Raw genomic sequence first — 19,208 nt, 5'->3', positions numbered from 1 at the left:
GTCACTTGGGTGCTACACGATTGGATCTGCCCACCTCAAGTCAGAGTCAATGATCTTAATAGTCAAGCGTGGCCTCAAACGTGTCTCCACGGTTTGGCAGGCTGACTTGGCCATCTGCAAATGGCTACGGCTCTCTACAAATGGGCCCCTTTTCTCATATTGGTCCCACCTGATGCATTATTTTCGTGCCACCCTGACTCACACGAAAGTGATCAGGTTCATCAAAATTAGTAAAACGGAATGCAAATGTCACAAGTCCTTGATTTTCTAGGATACATGCTCTACGTACACATGGACACTTTGTGTGGCGGTATCCCTGTCTCTCCTCACTTGAAACATTGGTGGGTTTTTGCCTACCGTGATTTTTTTTTCAGTCTTTGTTTCTAGATCTTCCTTCCCAATGTTTAACCTTCATAAAGAATATGGATTGTACCTCCTAGTCGATAATTTTCAAGATCCTTCAGTTACGTCCTAGTTTTTCTTCTTCTCGCTACATTATCCCCTGTGAGTCTTCTTGTATACTAATTGTGGGATATCTCCAACTGGGGTCCAAGAAGATTGTACTCACACACACACTATATTATCTATATATCTGTATCTATACCTTTATCTATATATCTATAAATACACACCCTATATATATCTATATATCTGTATCTATATTTATATATACACACTATATATCTATATATCTGTATCTATCTTTATATCTATATATACCCACACTATATATATTTATATATGCACACACACTATATATCTGTATCTATATCTTTATATACACACACACACACACACTATATATATATATCTATATATCTGTATCTATATGTATATCTTTATATTTCTACCTGTATCTACACACACACTATATTGTAAGCGGCTTAGAAAGTTTTAGGAAACTTCACAGATCCGGGGCCATCCTGCTTCTGGCTGACCATCTATCCCTTTAACTAATGGCTGAGAATCCCTTCACTTATCCATTCTTTCACTCATCAAATATTTACAAACTGGAACCCTTCAGGCCACTTCCTACTCAGGCATTCTTGCCAACATACAAAGCCCGGCCAAGGATTCTAGCAAGTACATTGCTGGCCTTGGGGGGAAAGGCAGGCAGCCCCCAGGTCTTTCCTTGACTGAGTGCAACCCAACTGGCTCCAGCCCAGAAAGCTGGCAAGGGCCAAAAGGAAGATCACATTATGGCAAGCAGAAGACGGCCCTTGCTCTGTGGCCTACAGATGCCCCTGCAGGTACCACCTTGTGTGGCTCCAGCTCTGAGGAGCGGTCTTTCTCATTTCATTTCAAAGTCGTGAGGGCGGCTGACCATCCCTGACGCGGATCTGCCTCAAAAGCTCCCGCTTCGAGTTTGCACAGGGTTTTCTCTGTAGCTTTTGGAGTATTTGGTGGTACTCACCCTGCCATGTTGAACGGGATAAGAGCAGGGCTTTCAGCTTTACTCCAAGAGGCCAGAAGCATTTTTCTCTTGCTATTTCCCTCGGCTGTGGGAGGACAGCTCCTCCCGCGGATGAGCACGTGAAATGGTCAGAGAAGGAAGGCCACCTTGGAATCTTCAGACCTTTTCCCCAGCTCATCTGAGCTGGGGATCAGAAGAATGTCTCCTCAGTAAGAAAAAAAAAAACAAAAAACAAACCTACGGGCTTGTCTAGAAGCTCTCTGCAAAGCAGGCACTGACTATTTATAAAAAGGTCTTTTCGATGCTCTCTGAAATTTCAACTGTGTGGGTCTGACAATGCTGAACTTGTTTCTGTCCAGTTAGATTCCCCTTAGAAAGGTGTTTGGCTAGGGAAGCAAAACTCTGGTAAGCAAATGTAAGGATGGAAGGTTCCTTGATTACCCAGGTAATTCAACATGATGGACTTCCCTGATAGTCCAGTGGTTAGGAACTCCGTGCTCCCACTGTAGGGGGCGCGGGTTTGATCCCTGGTCAGGGAACTAAGATCCCACAAGCTGTGCGGCATGGCCAAAAAAAAAAAAAAAAGAAAAGAATGTTGGTTCAGGAGAAAACCTCGGAGAGAATGCCAGGAGTTGGCATTCTCAGCACACACGCTCCGCCACTTAGAGGGAGCTCAGGACTCACGTGCTCTTCTGTGCCGTTGCAATGACCCTCTGGGGTCAAAGGTGTGCATAAATCTCCGGTCATGGGTGCTGACATACAGACACAATGAACGCAGAGCAAATTCTTGTGCACAGAGAAATAAAAAGGAAAAGAAAATTGCTCCACGGCACTTAGAAATGCCACACGACTTCCTCGGACGTTGTGTGGCCGTACTTCACAGGAAATGTGTTTTGTATTTCCACCAGAGTCCGCTGGTGGTTGGAAACAACAGCGGATTTTTCAGTGAATGGGATGTGAAGCACTTTATTATTTTTTTCCCTCCATAGATGGAAGGAGACAAGCTGTCTCCCTAAGATGGGAGGAGAAAGTCACCTTGCCATACACAGGGATTTAAAAAAGAATTCCCAGGAGCTCTAGCTGAAGCCACCACAGGCAGCTCGAGCCACCACCCTCAGGGCTGGCCACATGTCCCAGCTGGTGGCTCTCGTTGCTCTGTTTCTGCCGCCCAGCCTGGTTCAAGGCCATTCATGCCAGCGATTCAGAGCTGCCTGGCTCTGCCCCCATCAACACACTCAAGATGTGGGTCTTGTTGGAAATGCAGAGGCTGGTAAGGGAAGAAGAAATACTGGTTCAAAAAAAGAAAAAAAAAAAAAGATGGACTAGATCCCCAACACCAGGGGCTGTGGAGACAGTCCAGCAGGTCTCCAGGCCCAGCCAAGATCTCAGGAAATTCTCCAATAAGGCAACGACTCCACAGAGCCCAAGTGGGAAGCACAATGACTGCTGAGTCAGCTGGGGAGAATTAAGCTCAAGAAATTTAACTAATGGATTCAAGCGCTTCAGCGCCATCAATTAAAATTTCTTTAAAATGATTTTAACTTCTTGGAATTGTATTTGGATAATGTGCTTCAGCTGGGAGTCCTAGAGGCTGTTAGATCGTCTTCCTTCCTCAGGCTCCTTGGAGCAGCTCGCTCCTGCCTCTTCCTAGCACATCCCCCCCGCCCCAGCACCCCCACCCCCACCCCCTGCTGGTCTTCTCCACCCTCACAGGATGGCTCCCAAGGCCCTCAGCTCCAGCCCCTCTTCCCAGAGCCGCCATTGAAATCCTACCAGAACAGAGCCTCTGTGGCTCATTCCCCAGATCAAATACCTTGCATGCTTTCTATCGCATTACGTGTGCCGTAACAGGGCCCTGCTCACCTTTCAAGGCTCCTCTCCCCCTGCTCCCAGGCACAGGTCTTAAGCTCCAGCCAAACTGGGTGACCAGCTGTTAGACAGGGGGCTCCAGCCGTCGGCAGGCCCCTCCACTGCCATGCCCTCTCTCATGCTGTCAGGCAGGATACCCTTTGCCTCCCATCCTCCAATGCACATCTGAACTGTCTTCTCCTGTGGGGCCTTTCCTCGGCTGACCAACAGGAGGTGACCTCTGGGCCTTTGCACTGCCGAGCACTTTGCCCCCCTCTCTCACAACGCCTCCCACACTGTCTCCAGCTCTCAGGACTGGAATCCTCGTCTTTCTTCTCCTTCCTTGGAGACAGACCGACATACCCATCTTCTTCAACTGAGTAAGGAAATGAGTAACTCAGTTTGCTCCCTAGACTGAAGAACCAACCGTCCAGCCTATCCTCAAATGCCAGCCCCACCACCGACTCGCTATGTGACCCTTGGCAAGTCACTTAACCTCTCTGTGCCTCAGCTGCCTCATCTGTCAATGCACAGATGCCTCAGTTTACAGTTGCCTCAATGGCAAATAACAGTTACTACCTACCCCATGGTAAGGATTAAATAATATCTGTACAGGGTACAGAGCAGTGCCTGCAATGCAGCAAATGCTACGCGTGGGTTCAATTTGACAGTAACAACAGTAACTAACATACACGTATCCACATACACACCCCCCCCTGCAGGGCTGGCAGAGTCCCCTGCATACAGTAAGAGTAGACACTAAGTCTAGCCTTAACGTGAATCCAAGTTAAGCAGTTGGCCATTTCCCAGCACCACCCCATAAGCCTTGGTTCCTAGGAATACACACACACTAATAGCAGAGGTGTCAACCTCGCCTCAGAAGAGCAAAGCAATTTTTCAGCAAATCTTAGTAGGCTTCACTCTTCTTTCCTCCTCACCGATGAGTATGACCTGTCTGTAATCTCTACATCCACTCTAGTCAGAAAACGGTTCCCATTACACTGTTCTGTGCTCCATCGTTTCTAGGCTTAAATGCGAATCGAAGAGCCCAAGCCCTGAGAACTTGCCTGTAAGCACTCTGGCAGATGTCCTACATTTGTTGGGCCAGATGACAAATGTCCACCTCAGATCAAGGAGCATCCAACTGAAATGATGGGCACCGTGTGAGAAGGGAGGATCCCCAGGTCTGACTGAGACCAGAACGCTGCCCATCAACTGCTCATTTCCGTCTGGATGGGATTTGGAAGCAGGATGCGGTGCAGCCTGGGCCGCCGCCCTGCAAGCCTCTCTCCGATGGCTTTACACCATCGCTGGTCTGATGCTAATTCAAGACAATGCCCCAGCGCATCACAACAAATTAGCCACAGACACGCGACGGCAATCAACTCAGGGCGCTGTCCTGAACGCGGGCTGGGGGATTCCCTGTCTCCACGAGCTGCGCGCTCCCACAGATGTTTCTGAAAGCCTCTTCCCAAAGGCCCATTTAGAGAGAAATCAAATGCAACTTTGACTTAATTAACGTTTTAAATGATAATGAATACAATGTAGATTCATGGGAGGCATTTACATTGTGTTGTAAAATTGATAAAAATTTAATAACTCTTTGTTAATAAGTGATGTCTCCCCAGACCCATAAAGCCTAAGGCGCTGCACACTCCAGCCTGGGTCTCATCCAGGCTCCTGGTGCAGGTGGAGGAGGGAAGCAGAGATGGCCTTGACATTTGCTCCAAGCCTGCTCTAATTCTAAACCTCTGCCTGTTCATCAGTACTTTATTTCATACAGTAAAGGTCAGGATTTGGGCTCAAGGCACAGCCTTGACAAGAAAGCTCAAGTGAAAGGCGGGCTGGCCCTGGCATCTGTCGCCTGAGATAGCAGGGGGTGGGGGGATGGAGAGCTAACTGGCCACTTCTCCCCTCCTCCATGGAGGTAAGAGGCAGAGTCCACTGCCTGGTGGTAGGAGCTGTCAGGGTGAGTATGGTGACAACTGGCCACTGTCCTGAAATAAAAATGCAAACATAATTTCCATGTCACCTTGCATAAGGACTTCTGCCTAGCTTACTTGTGGCATGCCAACATCTTTTCTGGTTCGTCCTTGAGGAGCCCAGTCACTTATTAAAGCAACATATCCCTGGGGAGGGAGGTGTCCAAGTGATGGGGGTAAACACAGAGCACCCTTTCCTCTTTCTGACCTTTCTACTTCTTATCTCCCAGCTCTGCTTCAAAGGGTTTCTTGTGAAAAGTTGGCTGTTTGCCTACTTTTCCCTTTCTCTTCCATCTACATGTGGTACCTCTTCACAGCATATTTAAGAATTCAACTATTTTGGAGGAGGAGAGTACAACAGGGTCTCAAAATGCAAGTCAATTACTTCACCTGACACTAGACTGAAAAAAACCCAGTTACTTATTATGAATAAAAACATGGTTTGTTTGGAGCTCTTTAGAGACGGGCAATTAAGAGGATTCTTTTCAAAGGAAACTTTGTCCAAGCACGATGGCCGCCTTACAATGAGCTGACCACCATATAAGCAAGTAGGAAGGCGTTGTGCTTCGTGTCACCCCGCTGCTGAATGTGGCTACCAGAAAAATCAAAGGAGCCTCGCCTTCTAACAGAAGTGCCCTAAGATGCCCTCCCAGGTCCATTATTCATGGAATGATTAAATGGTTGCCTAGGCCAAGTTGCCTTCCTGTTTTCACTTCCTGCAATGAAGCGCAAACGGCCAAATCAAGACACATGGGGTAAGGGTAGCTAAAGAGCTAGGGCAGAATCCAAAGCGTGCTTTAGTGTTAGCAGCAGTAAATGGATATTGTGTGTGGGGGGGAGAGACAGAGACGGGGGGGGGGGGGGAAGGGGGGGAAGGGGGGGAGAGAGGGGGAGAGAGGGGGGAGGGGGGAGAGGGGGGAGAGAGGGGGGAGAGAGAGAGAGAGAAAGAGAGAAAGAGAGAGAGAGAGAAAGAGAGAGAGAGACAGAGAGACAGAGAGAGGGAGAGGGAAAGAGAGAGAGAGAGACTGCACCAGTAAGCATGAGAAAATGGGAGACACTGCAGACCCAGAATGAACAGGCTTTAAAAAATACAGGGAGAACAATGATTAAATTGATTTGGGCTGAGTGTGCTTTGCCTATCCGTTTTCTTACTTTCTATCACTGATGGTGGTAGTGGGAAGAGAGAGTCTTTGTTTTCAAGGTCCAGAGTAAAATAAACAAATAAAACTTAGGACTGGGGAGCTTGAGAAAGTCGCCCAAAACTATACCTACAGAAAAGGACTGAGATGATAATGGGCTGTTGATTTTTAAAGGCAGCTTATTAAATTAAATCTCCCTGCAACAGGCACTGGAGACTGTCAGCACAGGGTGTGTCCTATTATAGACACTTTCCTAGAGCTATTTGCACTCCCTGCCCCAGTAACTGATTTTATGCACTTCGAGATGCCATTACTTGAGTGACTTTAGTTCTATTGACAATGTTAATTCTCTGCCTGTACAAACCAAAGGCTACTCGGGATACGCTGATTTTTGTTTATTATCTGACAAGACTCAAGATCACACTAAACTGATTTTGGTATGTCTCCCTTCCACCTAATTGTATTGGACTTCTCCTCTCGACCGAACCACTGGAGTTGAATGCCTCCTCGTATTATATTTACACCCGAAAGAAAAGTCGTGCACCACTTAAAATTAGCTACAGTAGTTTGCAAATGGGTGTATGTAATTGTGCAGGTTTAACCTATTAGTAAATTGAAAGGTCGGTGTGAGTGATCACACAGGTCCTTTGGCTAAAACTACCTCCAAGTACAAATTTAAAGATCTGTTTCTCTTCGTGCACATGATTAATCTGTTCATGTCAGGGTTACTGACGGTTTGTGACCAGCATCATGTCAGGCAGTCTGCGGCAGGTCTGAATCAATAGGGTCTTATGTTGTCACTGCATCATAATTTTAATTGTCCCCTTTGTATTAGACTTAGCAATCAGATATCGAGCAAAGACTGAAATAACAAGAATAAATTCTGAACAGAGAAAAGGTACTATTTTACAAAATTATATGGAGGGGAAGTGGAATAGATTAGAATCTCAGTCTATATTGATGGGTGTGTGGATGTCACTAGCCACATATATATATATATATATATATATATATATATATATATGTATTTTTTTAAGCCATATATTTTTTATGTTTGACAGTACTAGAACATAGCTACTTGTGGGAAGTCTGGGGCCCGTACCATCTTAGCGTCTTAAGTCTTAAGAGAGCTGGTACTTCTGCCCAGGACCATCCGAAGTAGAAACAAAATTGGAACGATCCAAAAATGATGCTCTGCACACCAGTTCTAGCCCACCATGTTGAATGGTTCAGTCTCGCCCAAAATCGAATGGTCTTGTGATGAGTCCTTACTGGTCACTCTTTGCGTTACTTCTCCTACTGCTTTTTAAGTCTTCTGTAAAGGGGTCCTCCTTCTCTGCAAACCTTTTTGTCAGCACAGTGTGGCCTGACATCCCGTGCGCTCAACAGAAGGAGACAACCGTTAGAAAAGCATGTGACTTAGCAACAAGGGGAACGTGTAATGGGCCACACCTCCAAGGAGAGGTACACGCAGGCAGGGCTTGCTGTTAGGAAGCAGAGTTCTAAGACTGTGTGAACACTTTTCATATATTGCCACTCCTCTGGGAACTGGCTACTTCTCTTCCCACTTCAGAAAACACATAATGGGACTTTGTGTTTCAATTTACCGTCCCTTGAAAACGGAAATCTTTCCCCTTAAAAGAAAAAAAAAAAAGAAAAAAAACAGTAAAGAGGTAGACGAAAGGCAAAAGAGAAGGAATCGGACAGTCCCCAGAGCACACAGGCTCAACTGGGAAACTGCGACCAAAGCAAGCTCTGTAATAATATAATGACCTTTAATGAGTGTCTTGGGAAACAATACAGCCCCAGCATAAAAGACAAAGGGCAAACCCCATCACGGCTCCGTTGACACTAATTCAAAATGATTTTCAGAACAACTAAAGAATGTAAGAGAAGTAATCTGATCCGCCCATCTGACCTCACTTTGATTCAAGGGCCCTTCTCCTGCCATTTCTAATTGTCAAGCCCTCTACATTTCACATCTGCTCATATTTAATGAAAAGCCCACTCTCACCACCGCTCTTTGAGGCAACCAGCTCTGTCCAATGGGCACCACCCAACCCCACCACCAGCGAGGGAAGCCCGGGGATTGCTATTGGAGCCCTGCCAGAGGAATTCTGCGTAGACGTAGACATTCTTTAATTGGAGAAGAAGGGCTTATGTGGGCCCACGAAGGGGATCAAATTGGAATGGATTTTTCTAACTTATTATTAATGGTCAAAGGTGAGCGGACTCACACAGGGATGGATGAAATCTGCTTTTGTTTGACGGAGTGACGACGGCAGGGAGACTGATGAAAACAGAGGAGGCAAACCCCACCCCCACTCCCACCCCCCAAGCTGTCAGTACCAGTTACGCCTTCGACACACAGCCCAAAGCTCCACATTTTCCACGGTGGAGCTGATGCTGGAGGGGTAGAAAGACAGCAGTCTCATGCCCAGGATGTTTCTGAGAAGACGGGACCATCCCACCCCAAGTTTTTCTCCTCCTGGCCTCCATCAACACTTGGATTAAATTGCAGAGCTGAGAAATCCCTCCAATTACGGTTTCTCCTGGATAAGATGGAAATTGCATACACTGGGTATCATGGGCCTCACGTAGGGGACACAGATTTGCTGTGATTGGTATGGGTGGCCGGTGCCAAGACATGACCACAGGCCTTAGTTTAGAGCCTGAGTGGCTCCTTCCTTTTCTCCACTGGATCTCTGGCCAAGGTTTTAGAGCCTAGCGGTTATGTGAAAGTAGAAGTTGTGCCTTAGACGGGTAACCGAGGGGGCGGGTGCTTACATTCACCACCATCAATCAGAGAGATGTGGCCAAACTGGGCCACCACAGCTCACCCCTCCACTCCCCCTCCCCAGCTCCTGTCTCTGAACCTGGTGTCCTGCCATACATCGTAGACAAACAAATGCTTTGTATGGTTGTGACCGAGTTCACCTTGGTGGTGTCATATGAACCAGACAGAAGTGTGACGAGAATAAAGGAGTAAAGGCATGTACGATGGCGTGCGCAAGGAAGATTTAAAGGAAATTTCCTTCCTAGGAGTTTAGGTCAATATGATGGGACAGTCCAAAATCCCTCTCAACACCACGTCTATTCAGTATCACTTTAAAAAAAAATGAATCCTGTCCCTCGGCACTGTTCTGATGGGGCAGTGAATCATAAATCAGAGACGATGATGATTCTCTGGTCCTAGATGGAACTTTTCCAAATGCCTCTACGACGGCTCCAAGCACAATAATGTCTCAGACCTGAACTGCGGTTTCCAACACCAGCACCGGGCATGGCACCCTCCACTGCATACGGTGACGTGAGGGCTCCCTCAGCCCTGGACGCCCCATCACTGCCACACAAGCACACCATGCTGGGACCGCAGGCTCTTTTCCCTCCTTGTTGCCAGAGTAAATTAACTGCTGCTGGTGAAAATTTAGCTCAACCCGCTCTGGGCACTTGGAAGAAAAGAGAGTGGATAATATGGTTACCAGCAAACGCGGCGGGTGCTTTCAAGAGGAAGGGATGAACACAGAGGGGTTGTCTTCTACCGCCCATGCTACCAAAAATGTGAAAATAAGGCGACAGCCATACTTTAAGGTATCCAAGTCCTCAAGCAGAGCACAACCTCTTCTGCCCTTAGACGAGGGCCCTCAGTGAACAAGCCCAGTAGCATCACCCATGTACCATGTCAGTAAACACAAGCAAAGTCCATGCTGAAGACAAGGATAGTGTGGGGGCAGGGAAAGGTGCTCGGGAATCTGGTGTAGCTCAGCCTCGCCGGCTGCCGCTGCAAGACCCTGAGAGACTCCTGAACACCTCTGCACTTGCGGGGGGCAAAGACTGACCCCAAGGCTCCACGATGGACTCGAGGGAACCACGGAGCTTCTCGGCTCATGACTTTTGTTGTTATTTGGAATCACAGTTGCTACAAGATACCTTAAACAGGGGGCTATATTTCTAGAAAAAAATGAAAGATATTAATGGGCTGATCCTTTGAATGAGTCATCTTTTTGAGGGGAAGCTCTAGAAACCAGCGGTCTGTATAGGTTGGCAGATTCTTTTTCAGAGCATAGTAGGCAATCTGGCACTGGAGGAACGAGATACAGGTTAGGGGGACACAGTTAAAAAAAAAAAAAAACCCATCTGCATTGAAACCCTGTTATATTTTGGAAAGTATCCAAGCTCACTAAAAGCAATTTCATGCCAGAGTTGGCTTGTTCTCTCTAAACCGTTTTCCTTCCTCCTTTCGCCCCAATCCGATGTCTAACCCCTTTCCCCAAATAGTAAGATATACATTTCCATGCATCTCTGTTATCAATATAGTATTTGATGTGTTTTCACATTTATTTCCAAGTATATTTACTTAAAGGAGAGAGGAATAGTATCACTGGATTATAATATCACAGCCTGCACGCTCTTACAAGAGACACAACAAGTTCACAGAATAGGGAGGGAGGCCTCCCCAGCACGTACACAGTGACACAGGCAGCAAGGGCAACACATCACCACATACACTGGGAGGAGAACATCAGCCCGACTGACTCACAGCACCACAGGGCACGACACGAGACGGGGGTGATGCCACAGACAGCACAGACATGGAACTGTATGTGTTGGGGTTAAACTTACAGGCACGGAAAGTGGTGGAGCAATCATGAACAGAGACAGAAGAAAGTGGGAAGGCTCTCTCAAGGGTGTCCACGTTACCACGCACACGGCCTGACATGCACGAGCAGTCACGCTCAGAACGTCCGCAATCAAAACAACATGCCCGTCTCATTCTCTTGTAGATGGACATCTTGGCTATAACCATGGGGTTGGATGGGACGAGAGGAAGAGCGGTAGTTAATGGCAAGGTCACACACAGCAAGGCAGCTGGAAGGGAGCTGAAGGGATTGAACACAGGTCTTAGTTCACGTTAACAGTCTTGACCCAGAAAAAAAAAATGCAGAGAGAACTGTTGGTAACACTTTGGTTGTACATTGGAAAAAGCAGAGAAAATAGCCATCGCCTGTAGAGTCCCCCAAGGCTGTCGCATATTATTTTTCTACCCTGGGTGAAGCGGGTGACCACGGGCAAGGACACGGCTGATGACAACCGGGTTGCTGGATGAGAAGCAGCACACACTGGAGACAGCAAAAATGTAACCAACATTTTTTCCCCTGGCACAATTAATACAGGAGGACAAAATATACACACAGCCAATCGATTAATTGCTTATTGCGCACAATAAATGGTTTTTGCAAGATGCAAAAATATCTAGTATGTAGGCTTTCTAATTTCCATCCATTTCTGGGCATTAGGCAGAGGCTGGGACAAGCTTTCATCCAATTAGATATGAAACGATTACGTGTCAATATAGAATCTGAGGATGCCTCTGCTGAACTTCCCCAGAGTGAGTTTACATGATGCCTACAGGAATTTAAATTTAGTCTTGACAGAGCAAATACCCAAATCTGTCCATATAAGAAGTGCAGCTCCTCAAGGCTAACACTGCCTATCTGACATTAAAGGCAGTTCACAAATAAGAAATCACCCAAAGCATATGAGATGTTCGTCTATTGCAACGCATTTAGCTACTCATGGGTGTATTTTCTGCTTGAAGCTGAGAGAATCTGAAAATCGCATCTGCTCTTCTCTCCCCCTCCCCCAAAAAAAAATTCAGAAAGTTATCGGGCTATTGGTTAACCATATTTTTTTCTTATATAGAAAATATCGGCCAAAAGTAGATGAAAAATTACAAAACATGAAATGAGAGAATAGATCCCACATAAAATATCTTACTAAGATTTGCGCGAGGCACTGATAGCTCCTCTCAAGCTAATATCATAGGTTCTGCACTGCCTGGGAATCCAACTTGAGTGCTAACGTACAGAAGTTGTTGGACATCACTGTTAGTTCTCAAGGCCCTGCACCTTCACCCTTCAAGCCAATTTATATTTCAGTACAAGAGAAGCTTTTTGTACCTCATTTTGACGCTACAGCAGGCAAACATCTTGGTTTATCCTTAGCATGAACCTGCCTGCTCCTTTCGCAAGATGGGAGAAGAATTCATGTTTATTCCAAGCATCACAGCCAAACAGTCAGCTGAACTGGAGAGGTGTTATTCCCTGGGCCCACACCTTCCCTCGTGAAAATCATTTTCCCCCATTGTTTTTTTTCTTAGTGGAGAAATGGTTGCACTCTTACTTTAAAATACGGCTAGTGGTTTTGAATGTTACAGTCACCAGGAAGAGGGGTTTAAATCTCTCCAATGGGTCAAGTCCTGTTCTAAGACCTTTATGACGTGCCATACAGTCTATTGGTCAAGCAGGGGTAACATTATGCTTGTGAGGAACAGGCACTGGGGCAGATGAATGAGAGATCCCTTGAGCAGCAACTCCATTCCTGTAATCCTGGCTCACACTTTTAGCGACACGTTCTTTTAGCATCCTAGCTAGTCAGTTGTTCAGATCATCATCATGCAGCCCCAGCCCTGTTCACTGCGTGGGACATCATTCCTGAGCTTAGCTTTTATGAAAAAAAGAAAAAAGAAAAAGTTCCACTATAGCATTTGAATCAGAAGAATTTAGAAGGCATGGTGGGATTGCCCAGACACCCCAAACAGCAGTTGTCGAAGTCGAGAAAGGCAAAACAGTCTTCAGTTGAAGACATGAAAATAAAGTTATTTTAAATGCATCCAGATCTGGTGTACAACTCGCAGACCACTTGCTTGTTTTTTTTCCTTCTTAGTTCTTTTACTGGAAATATTGACTTGTTATTTATACAGAGGAGGGAAACGAAGATGATTTTTTGTTTTGCTGTAGATAAATTGTTTTGAAAAAACTTTAATCAAATGCTGTAGCAGAAGAGAAGCCCATCAAACTCTGAAATGCTATGCTTCTCATTAGCAACAGTGCCTGGTTTTCGTTTCCATACTGCCATTTTGGGTTCACATACAATAACAGACTCTGACACATTGATAGGGAAAGCAAGTTCTTATATATATACCCTTTAAGGACAAGGGGAGGGAGGATGGGGGCGGAATAACTTTCAAAATGATTTTGTCAGAGGTAAGCCCATCATAATGGGTGATTGAAACCTCCTACTTGATAAGGGTTCAGGAGGAAACACAACTTCAAACCAGTGCCTCTCAGGGACTGTTTGCAATTGTTATTGTTGGCTCTTCCGGAGACCATGCATTGTTCTAAAATTTCATAGTGTTAGCATGCAGGGACAAGCTGAAATTGGTAATCAAAGCAGCAAAAAAACCATTTGCTATAAGAAGATTAAATGTTAACTGTAAGCACTCACATTCCAAAGCAGTATATGCATAAAAAAGAAGACATGCTCTTTCTCTCCATTCCTTCCCAGTCATCAGTTTTACAGTCACACCAAATCCAAAAGAGAAATCTCAGAAGACAAACAAGCACCACCACAAAAAGGAAAAAAAACAAAAAAAATCAGCAAGAATGATGGATGAGAGGCTCAAAGACAGGACAGAAACAGTTAAAAATGATTGAGCCCCACACACTGACAAACCTTTGTGAACTATTACAATGTCTAGCCCAAGGTGCCACCACCTGCGAGGTTGGCTCCTTGCTTTACTTCTGGAACAGTCCATTTTCACTGACCCCCTGTCGGGTGTCTTCACCTACATACTTCTGGGTCCACTTTCTTAAAAGGTAAGGCCCATTCTGACCTCCCATCTGGTGGTTGCGATCCGTCAGGCTTGAAGGATGTGTGTCCCAGCCAGGAAGAGCCTTCCTCTGGGCCATTTTGTGAGTCACGAACAAGCTCTTTAACTAAAAATGGGTGAGGATTTGCCTCTCTGGTGGTAGCTGTTCCAGGAGAAGTGGATACTCTGTGTGTAAAATTATACTCTCAAGTTGTAAAATAAAATTATATCAAAATTAAGTCGTGGACCTCCGACTTCGGAAAATACCATCCCTCATCCCCCTCGACGCTCTCTGCTTCCTAATCCTTCAGTTTCGTTTCAGTGAATTGTGGATAGCCAGAACCACCGGTATTTTATTTCCACGTCTCCATGATTGTTTCCTTTTCTAGAGCTGATGTAGGTTCGAAGGTTAATTTCAGATATCAGAGCGCCGCTTAAAACTCCCAAGGTTAGGTTTCAAGGAGCAATTTTGAAAGTTTCAGTATTTATTTAAAACAGAAGTAAGTTTCCTATCTACTCCCTGGCCACATGAAGTACCCTCTCTCCTCTGGTGTTTGCTGATTTTCTTTTCTATCGAGTCACCCAATGACTTCCTCAATCTCAATCCTCAGAAAGGGAGTTTTCCCCGGGATCTCAATGGTAATACTAAGTAGATCTGTGAGGACATCTAGTGGATCTGTGTGGAAGAGCAGCTGGTTCACAGATCACCTGAACTAGCTGGGAGAGGACGCTGTGTGCCTCTTAAGAATTGAAACGTGCAGTGTCGTTTCAATTCAATGGCTTCTCCCAATCCACAGCGGAAGTTTAGGAAAGAGCGGAGATTAAGGCGAGAGAGGTTCTAGAACATGGTCCTAGAGTGGGCAAAAGTGGCAACTTGCAAGCACATCGGCTCTGCAGCCGCGGTCCGCAGAGAAGGACCCCTTCAGCACCAGCTGGCTGGGTCTCCTTAAAGCCCTGCTGTAGCTTCCTGAGACAGGGAACAGACAAGAGTGTGTCTCTCAGAGGTGTTAATACTGCAGCTACTTGTCATTCCATCTTAGTACTCTTGGAACTTTACGCTCAATTAATTGCCTCCACTGGCCAACTTAACTCGGAGAAAGCAGAAACAGAAGCCTCTGCAGACTCAGTTTTCTCCTTGGCCCACATCATCAGGTTCCTGTTCTTGGACTGGCGCCACAGATGCAAAGAGCTTATGCAGTTGCCAAGACCTTGGGTCTCACCTTTCTCCTCCAAGAACTCTGCCCTAGAAGTTTTACAGTTTGAGAAAAAGCTTTTATGTGCTTGCCTTCCCCACGACGAAGTGGATATTCATCCAATGTTTCCATTATGACTTCCTAGTGCTATTTGTAGAGACAAAATAAAAGCGTTTCCCTCATGGACTTCATCAAAGCCATTTACTGGAAGACTGAGAACTGGAAGATTTCTCAGACGTACTCTTGGACAACTTTTCTTATATATTCAAAGGTCTCAATCATGAGAAAGAAAACCCGTAGAGAAGGGGCTGCTGTCGATGTAGCTTAGTTACTGCTCTTTCCTTGTGTCAAACTGACAATGGGTTGTCAAGTTCAGGTTCTCTGCTGGTTAGCCCTTCGGAGCCAAGCCTGGAATGGAGGAGGGAGCTGGACTCTATCCTGCTCTCGGCTCCATCTGCCTCCTGCACCAGCAACCAAACTGTCAGCCAGTTTCCAACTGTAGAATCTTAATTTCCAGGGTGGGTTGGAAGGGGCAGGAAAAGCAGTGCTGAACTGAAAAGCTCAGGTGACATTTCCCAACTGCTGGGGAAACAATATTTTAGGTTTCAAATGGAGCAATTCAAGACAAGACTGGGGCAGAAGAAAAAAAAAACCCTGCCATTCAATTCACAGACACTTGTCAGATTGCAACTTCCTGTTTAAAATCAACCCAATGAAGGACGGCTTATTTCCAAGCCTTAACTCTGGAGCTGCTCTTCATATTCTCGGCAGCAACAAAATTTTAAGTTAAAATACCCATGGAAGAAAAAGTCCACCGAGGTGAATGGTGAAGGCATTTGTTTGATGGGACAGTGGGAATCCAAGAGCGTTCTTTCAGGTCCTATAAATGAGGAATGATGTCTTCACTTAGCAAAATTCCTCTGACTAGCTTCTGGAGGAAGGAGAAAAACCTTTCAGGTGGTTTTCCAAGAACGGAAAGAAGGGAAAGAAAAAGCTGGTTAATGTCAGCAGCAGAGAGCAACTAGCTGACCCTCCCTCAATACCATATTGTGGCTGGAGAAGACAGAGGAATTTGGCACGAGAGTTGTTTGTTGATTGACATCACGGTTTCCCTCCAGTTCTGAAAGATCATTAGATACAGTAGGCAGCTCTGCAGGTCGGAAAGCGGTTCATGCCCTGAAGTCATTTTTCAAGGTGTTCTGCAGATAAAGGGAGCCATGGAGTCAATTTGGGCAGAATTTTGCTCTGAACCGAAGAAGGTCATTGTTTTGTTTTGTTGGTACGTTGAGCATTCCGTACCCTCCAACTGTGAAGACTAGCCCAAACCAGATGACCAACTTGCCTCTTCTTCTGCAAAGGAGCAGGAGAGGACCAGGTGCGGAGACATCTCCTGCAAACTCCAGGGCCGCTAGACTGGTCTACAGGTTGGGTCTCTCGTAGGTGAGTAAAGACGGATGCTCATCGCTGGTGCCGCTGAAAGCAGCACTGCTCTAAGTCACACACAGAAATACTGGCCTACGAGCTCCTCATCAATGGCCACATCTTGCTGGGAGAGACGGTCCTATTCCTGGAGTAATTCAGGGGCTCAGAGACTTATACTTACTCATTCTGGCTTCTACATAGCTCATTAATGAAATGGAATGTTCTCTTCAAGCCATCTTTCTCTTCCTTAAACAAGTAAATGGATCCTGCAAGATGCCTGACACCCACAGAGGAACTAGGTATGTCCTAGCGGGTATTACCGAGGGAGAAATTTTATTTTAAAGCAAGGTGCTTCATAGACTATAGGAAATAATTACCACTGTAGAACTTACTCGTCTCCAGTAAGGCAATTTAGATACTTACAGTCCCAAAGCTGGGTGTCCAATTAATTCTCTCTCAAGCGCTTTCTCGTATAGAGAGGCACATATGGTGTAATAAATACATCACTCTCTCTGTAAAATATCTCTACGCTTATATATAAAAATGTACATTTTTACATATAAAGTACTGGTACATATCATATATATCACAACGTGGGAATATATATGTAGCATATGTGTTTCCGTCAGGACAGGGATTCAAGCTTAATAGCAGAGGAGACCAAGTATAATTTATCAAAGGCAAGCATGACAATGAACCCCAATTGACGAAGCATCTAGAGCTAGTGGTAATTACCTCAGCTGACTCAGTGTCCCCTAAAGGTCCTGAGACAAGGCCTTCAAGAGAAACACTGTTGTTAAGGTCTTATTTTCAAGTGGAAAAATAAGACAGGGCCAGAAGCTGACAAGAGGCTGGCGGGGGTTGGGTGGGGGGGAGGGTGGATGAACAGAGAGGGGTTCCCTGCTCGCAGGGTTCTCCAGCTCCAGGCTACTCTGCAGACCGAGTTGGGGTATGATGTCACTGCTACATGCAACATAAATACCAAAAGAAAAAAGAAACTGCAACTGCACAGAAAATAAAAGAAGTTTCTCTTCTAGAGAAAGACAGGGGGAACTGGATTCCGGGCTGCTGGGAACCCGTTTTACTCACAATATATCACTACCAGTGTGCAGTTAAAATAGAGTAGGGGCAGTATTCCAAGGCAGCAAAGAGAAAGAAAATAAATCACAAATATGTCAATGATTAGAAGTTAAAGAAAATTCCTTCAAACACAGCAAGTTAGACATGACTTGTCCCCTAGGAGTCCACCTTTTGGCAAATATTTAGAGGCTGGGGGAGAAAATATAAATCATTAGGCTGGGTTTGTTATACAGAAGAAGAAAGTAGGTAAATAGTAGATTCTGAGAACTTGCTCCTTGGCCAGACAGCTGAGTTTGACACTCTTCCTTGATGGAGAACTATGAAGAAATGGGAAAAAATGCAAAAGTTAAACTATACTACCAGAGAATTTCCAAAAATGGAGTGTGCACACTTGACATTTCTCCAGATAGTATGACGCGAGATGTTTAAGGCTGTTGAATGAAGGTGAATGGGGAGGTGGGGGGCTGGGTGGAGGGTTATTTGGAAAGGGAAAAGCCAGGTTGGGAGGGGAGGGTTAGAAAACTGTAGATAAAGACCACTGATGTCATCAGCTCTGCCCTCCCGGAAACTTATCATTCCAGGGTGAATTATTAATACCTGGCCTAACAGGTTTGGGCAGTTGACTATGGGTCAGCTGCCCTCTCCAACTTAGGGCACCAGGCAACGTGCATTCAAAGGCGGGAACCCCCCTGCCCCGCATTATTAATAATTCTAGCTCTACTTCTAACAAAAGTTTCTTTGCAACCAACATCTATCTTCACCAATTTCCTAACCTGCCTGGTATGCCCTAGGACGTTCATGTTTAATCATTCGTTTTATTCGAACCACAATTTACACATACACATCCGCAACCCACCCTCTGTAACACAGGCTATGACCTTTTAATGAGGAAGAATGATATTTGGACAATTCTGATTGTTATCAAACATTAACCTCACAGCCGAGGGCGTCTATGAGACAAGGAGCCCACGGAGGGGAGAGGGGTGCAGAGAGAGAGATCAAGGCCCTGTCACACTGGCTTGGCTTTGCAGGGACAGTCCTTTTGTAGCAATCTGTGCTGCGCAGGATGGGAGATCATTCGATTCACTAGCTGCACCAACGTTAAAGGTAATGAGGAGAGCAGAATTATTTCAAGCAATTACGTGCCTCTCTCTCCAGGACGAAGTTAAAGTCAGCTGCCGTTTGTTTGCCTGGAACCAAGATGGAAAAATATCCTAGAGGCCAAATCCTCATTTCTAGGGACTTCAAAATCAGTCTGCTGGGTTCTACTATAGAGAGTGCCCTGTGAGGAACATTCCAGCATCAGAGCAGGAGTCAGAGATGCTCACTCTTCCTCCTGCCGTTTCCACTCGTGCCTCCCTAGAGCCTGTTCTCTGTCCCGTCACCAGGGAGACCCTTTAAAATAAGAACTGATGATGTCATTAACTTGTTTAAACTCTTCCAATGGCTGTATTTATCGTAACACCAAAACCCCGTTTC

General features: G+C 45.6%; 1 protein-coding gene across 22 annotated transcripts in view; it reads right to left on the bottom strand.

The window, feature by feature from the left end:
* KCNMA1 (potassium calcium-activated channel subfamily M alpha 1) overlaps positions 1-19,208 on the bottom strand; it is a gene marked incomplete at both ends in the record, with an annotated part of 741,342 nt that overhangs the window by 114,260 nt on the left and 607,874 nt on the right. For 7 of the 22 annotated variants that reach the window (XM_082854819.1, XM_082854808.1, XM_082854827.1 and 4 more), the window contains one exon: positions 11,007-11,180. The exons of the other annotated variants lie outside the window; for them this stretch is intronic. In XM_082854819.1, the coding sequence (XP_082710945.1) occupies positions 11,007-11,180 (174 nt within the window). The remainder of the gene's footprint in view (positions 1-11,006; positions 11,181-19,208) is intronic. 22 annotated transcript variants of the gene reach the window in all.

Source organism: Leucopleurus acutus, assembly GCF_964270905.1.
Source record: "Leucopleurus acutus genome assembly, chromosome: 14".
NCBI classification, from domain to species: Eukaryota; Metazoa; Chordata; class Mammalia; order Artiodactyla; family Delphinidae; genus Leucopleurus; species Leucopleurus acutus.
Note: the sequence above shows the minus strand (reverse complement) of the source record. Positions and strands in the feature narration are given on the sequence as shown.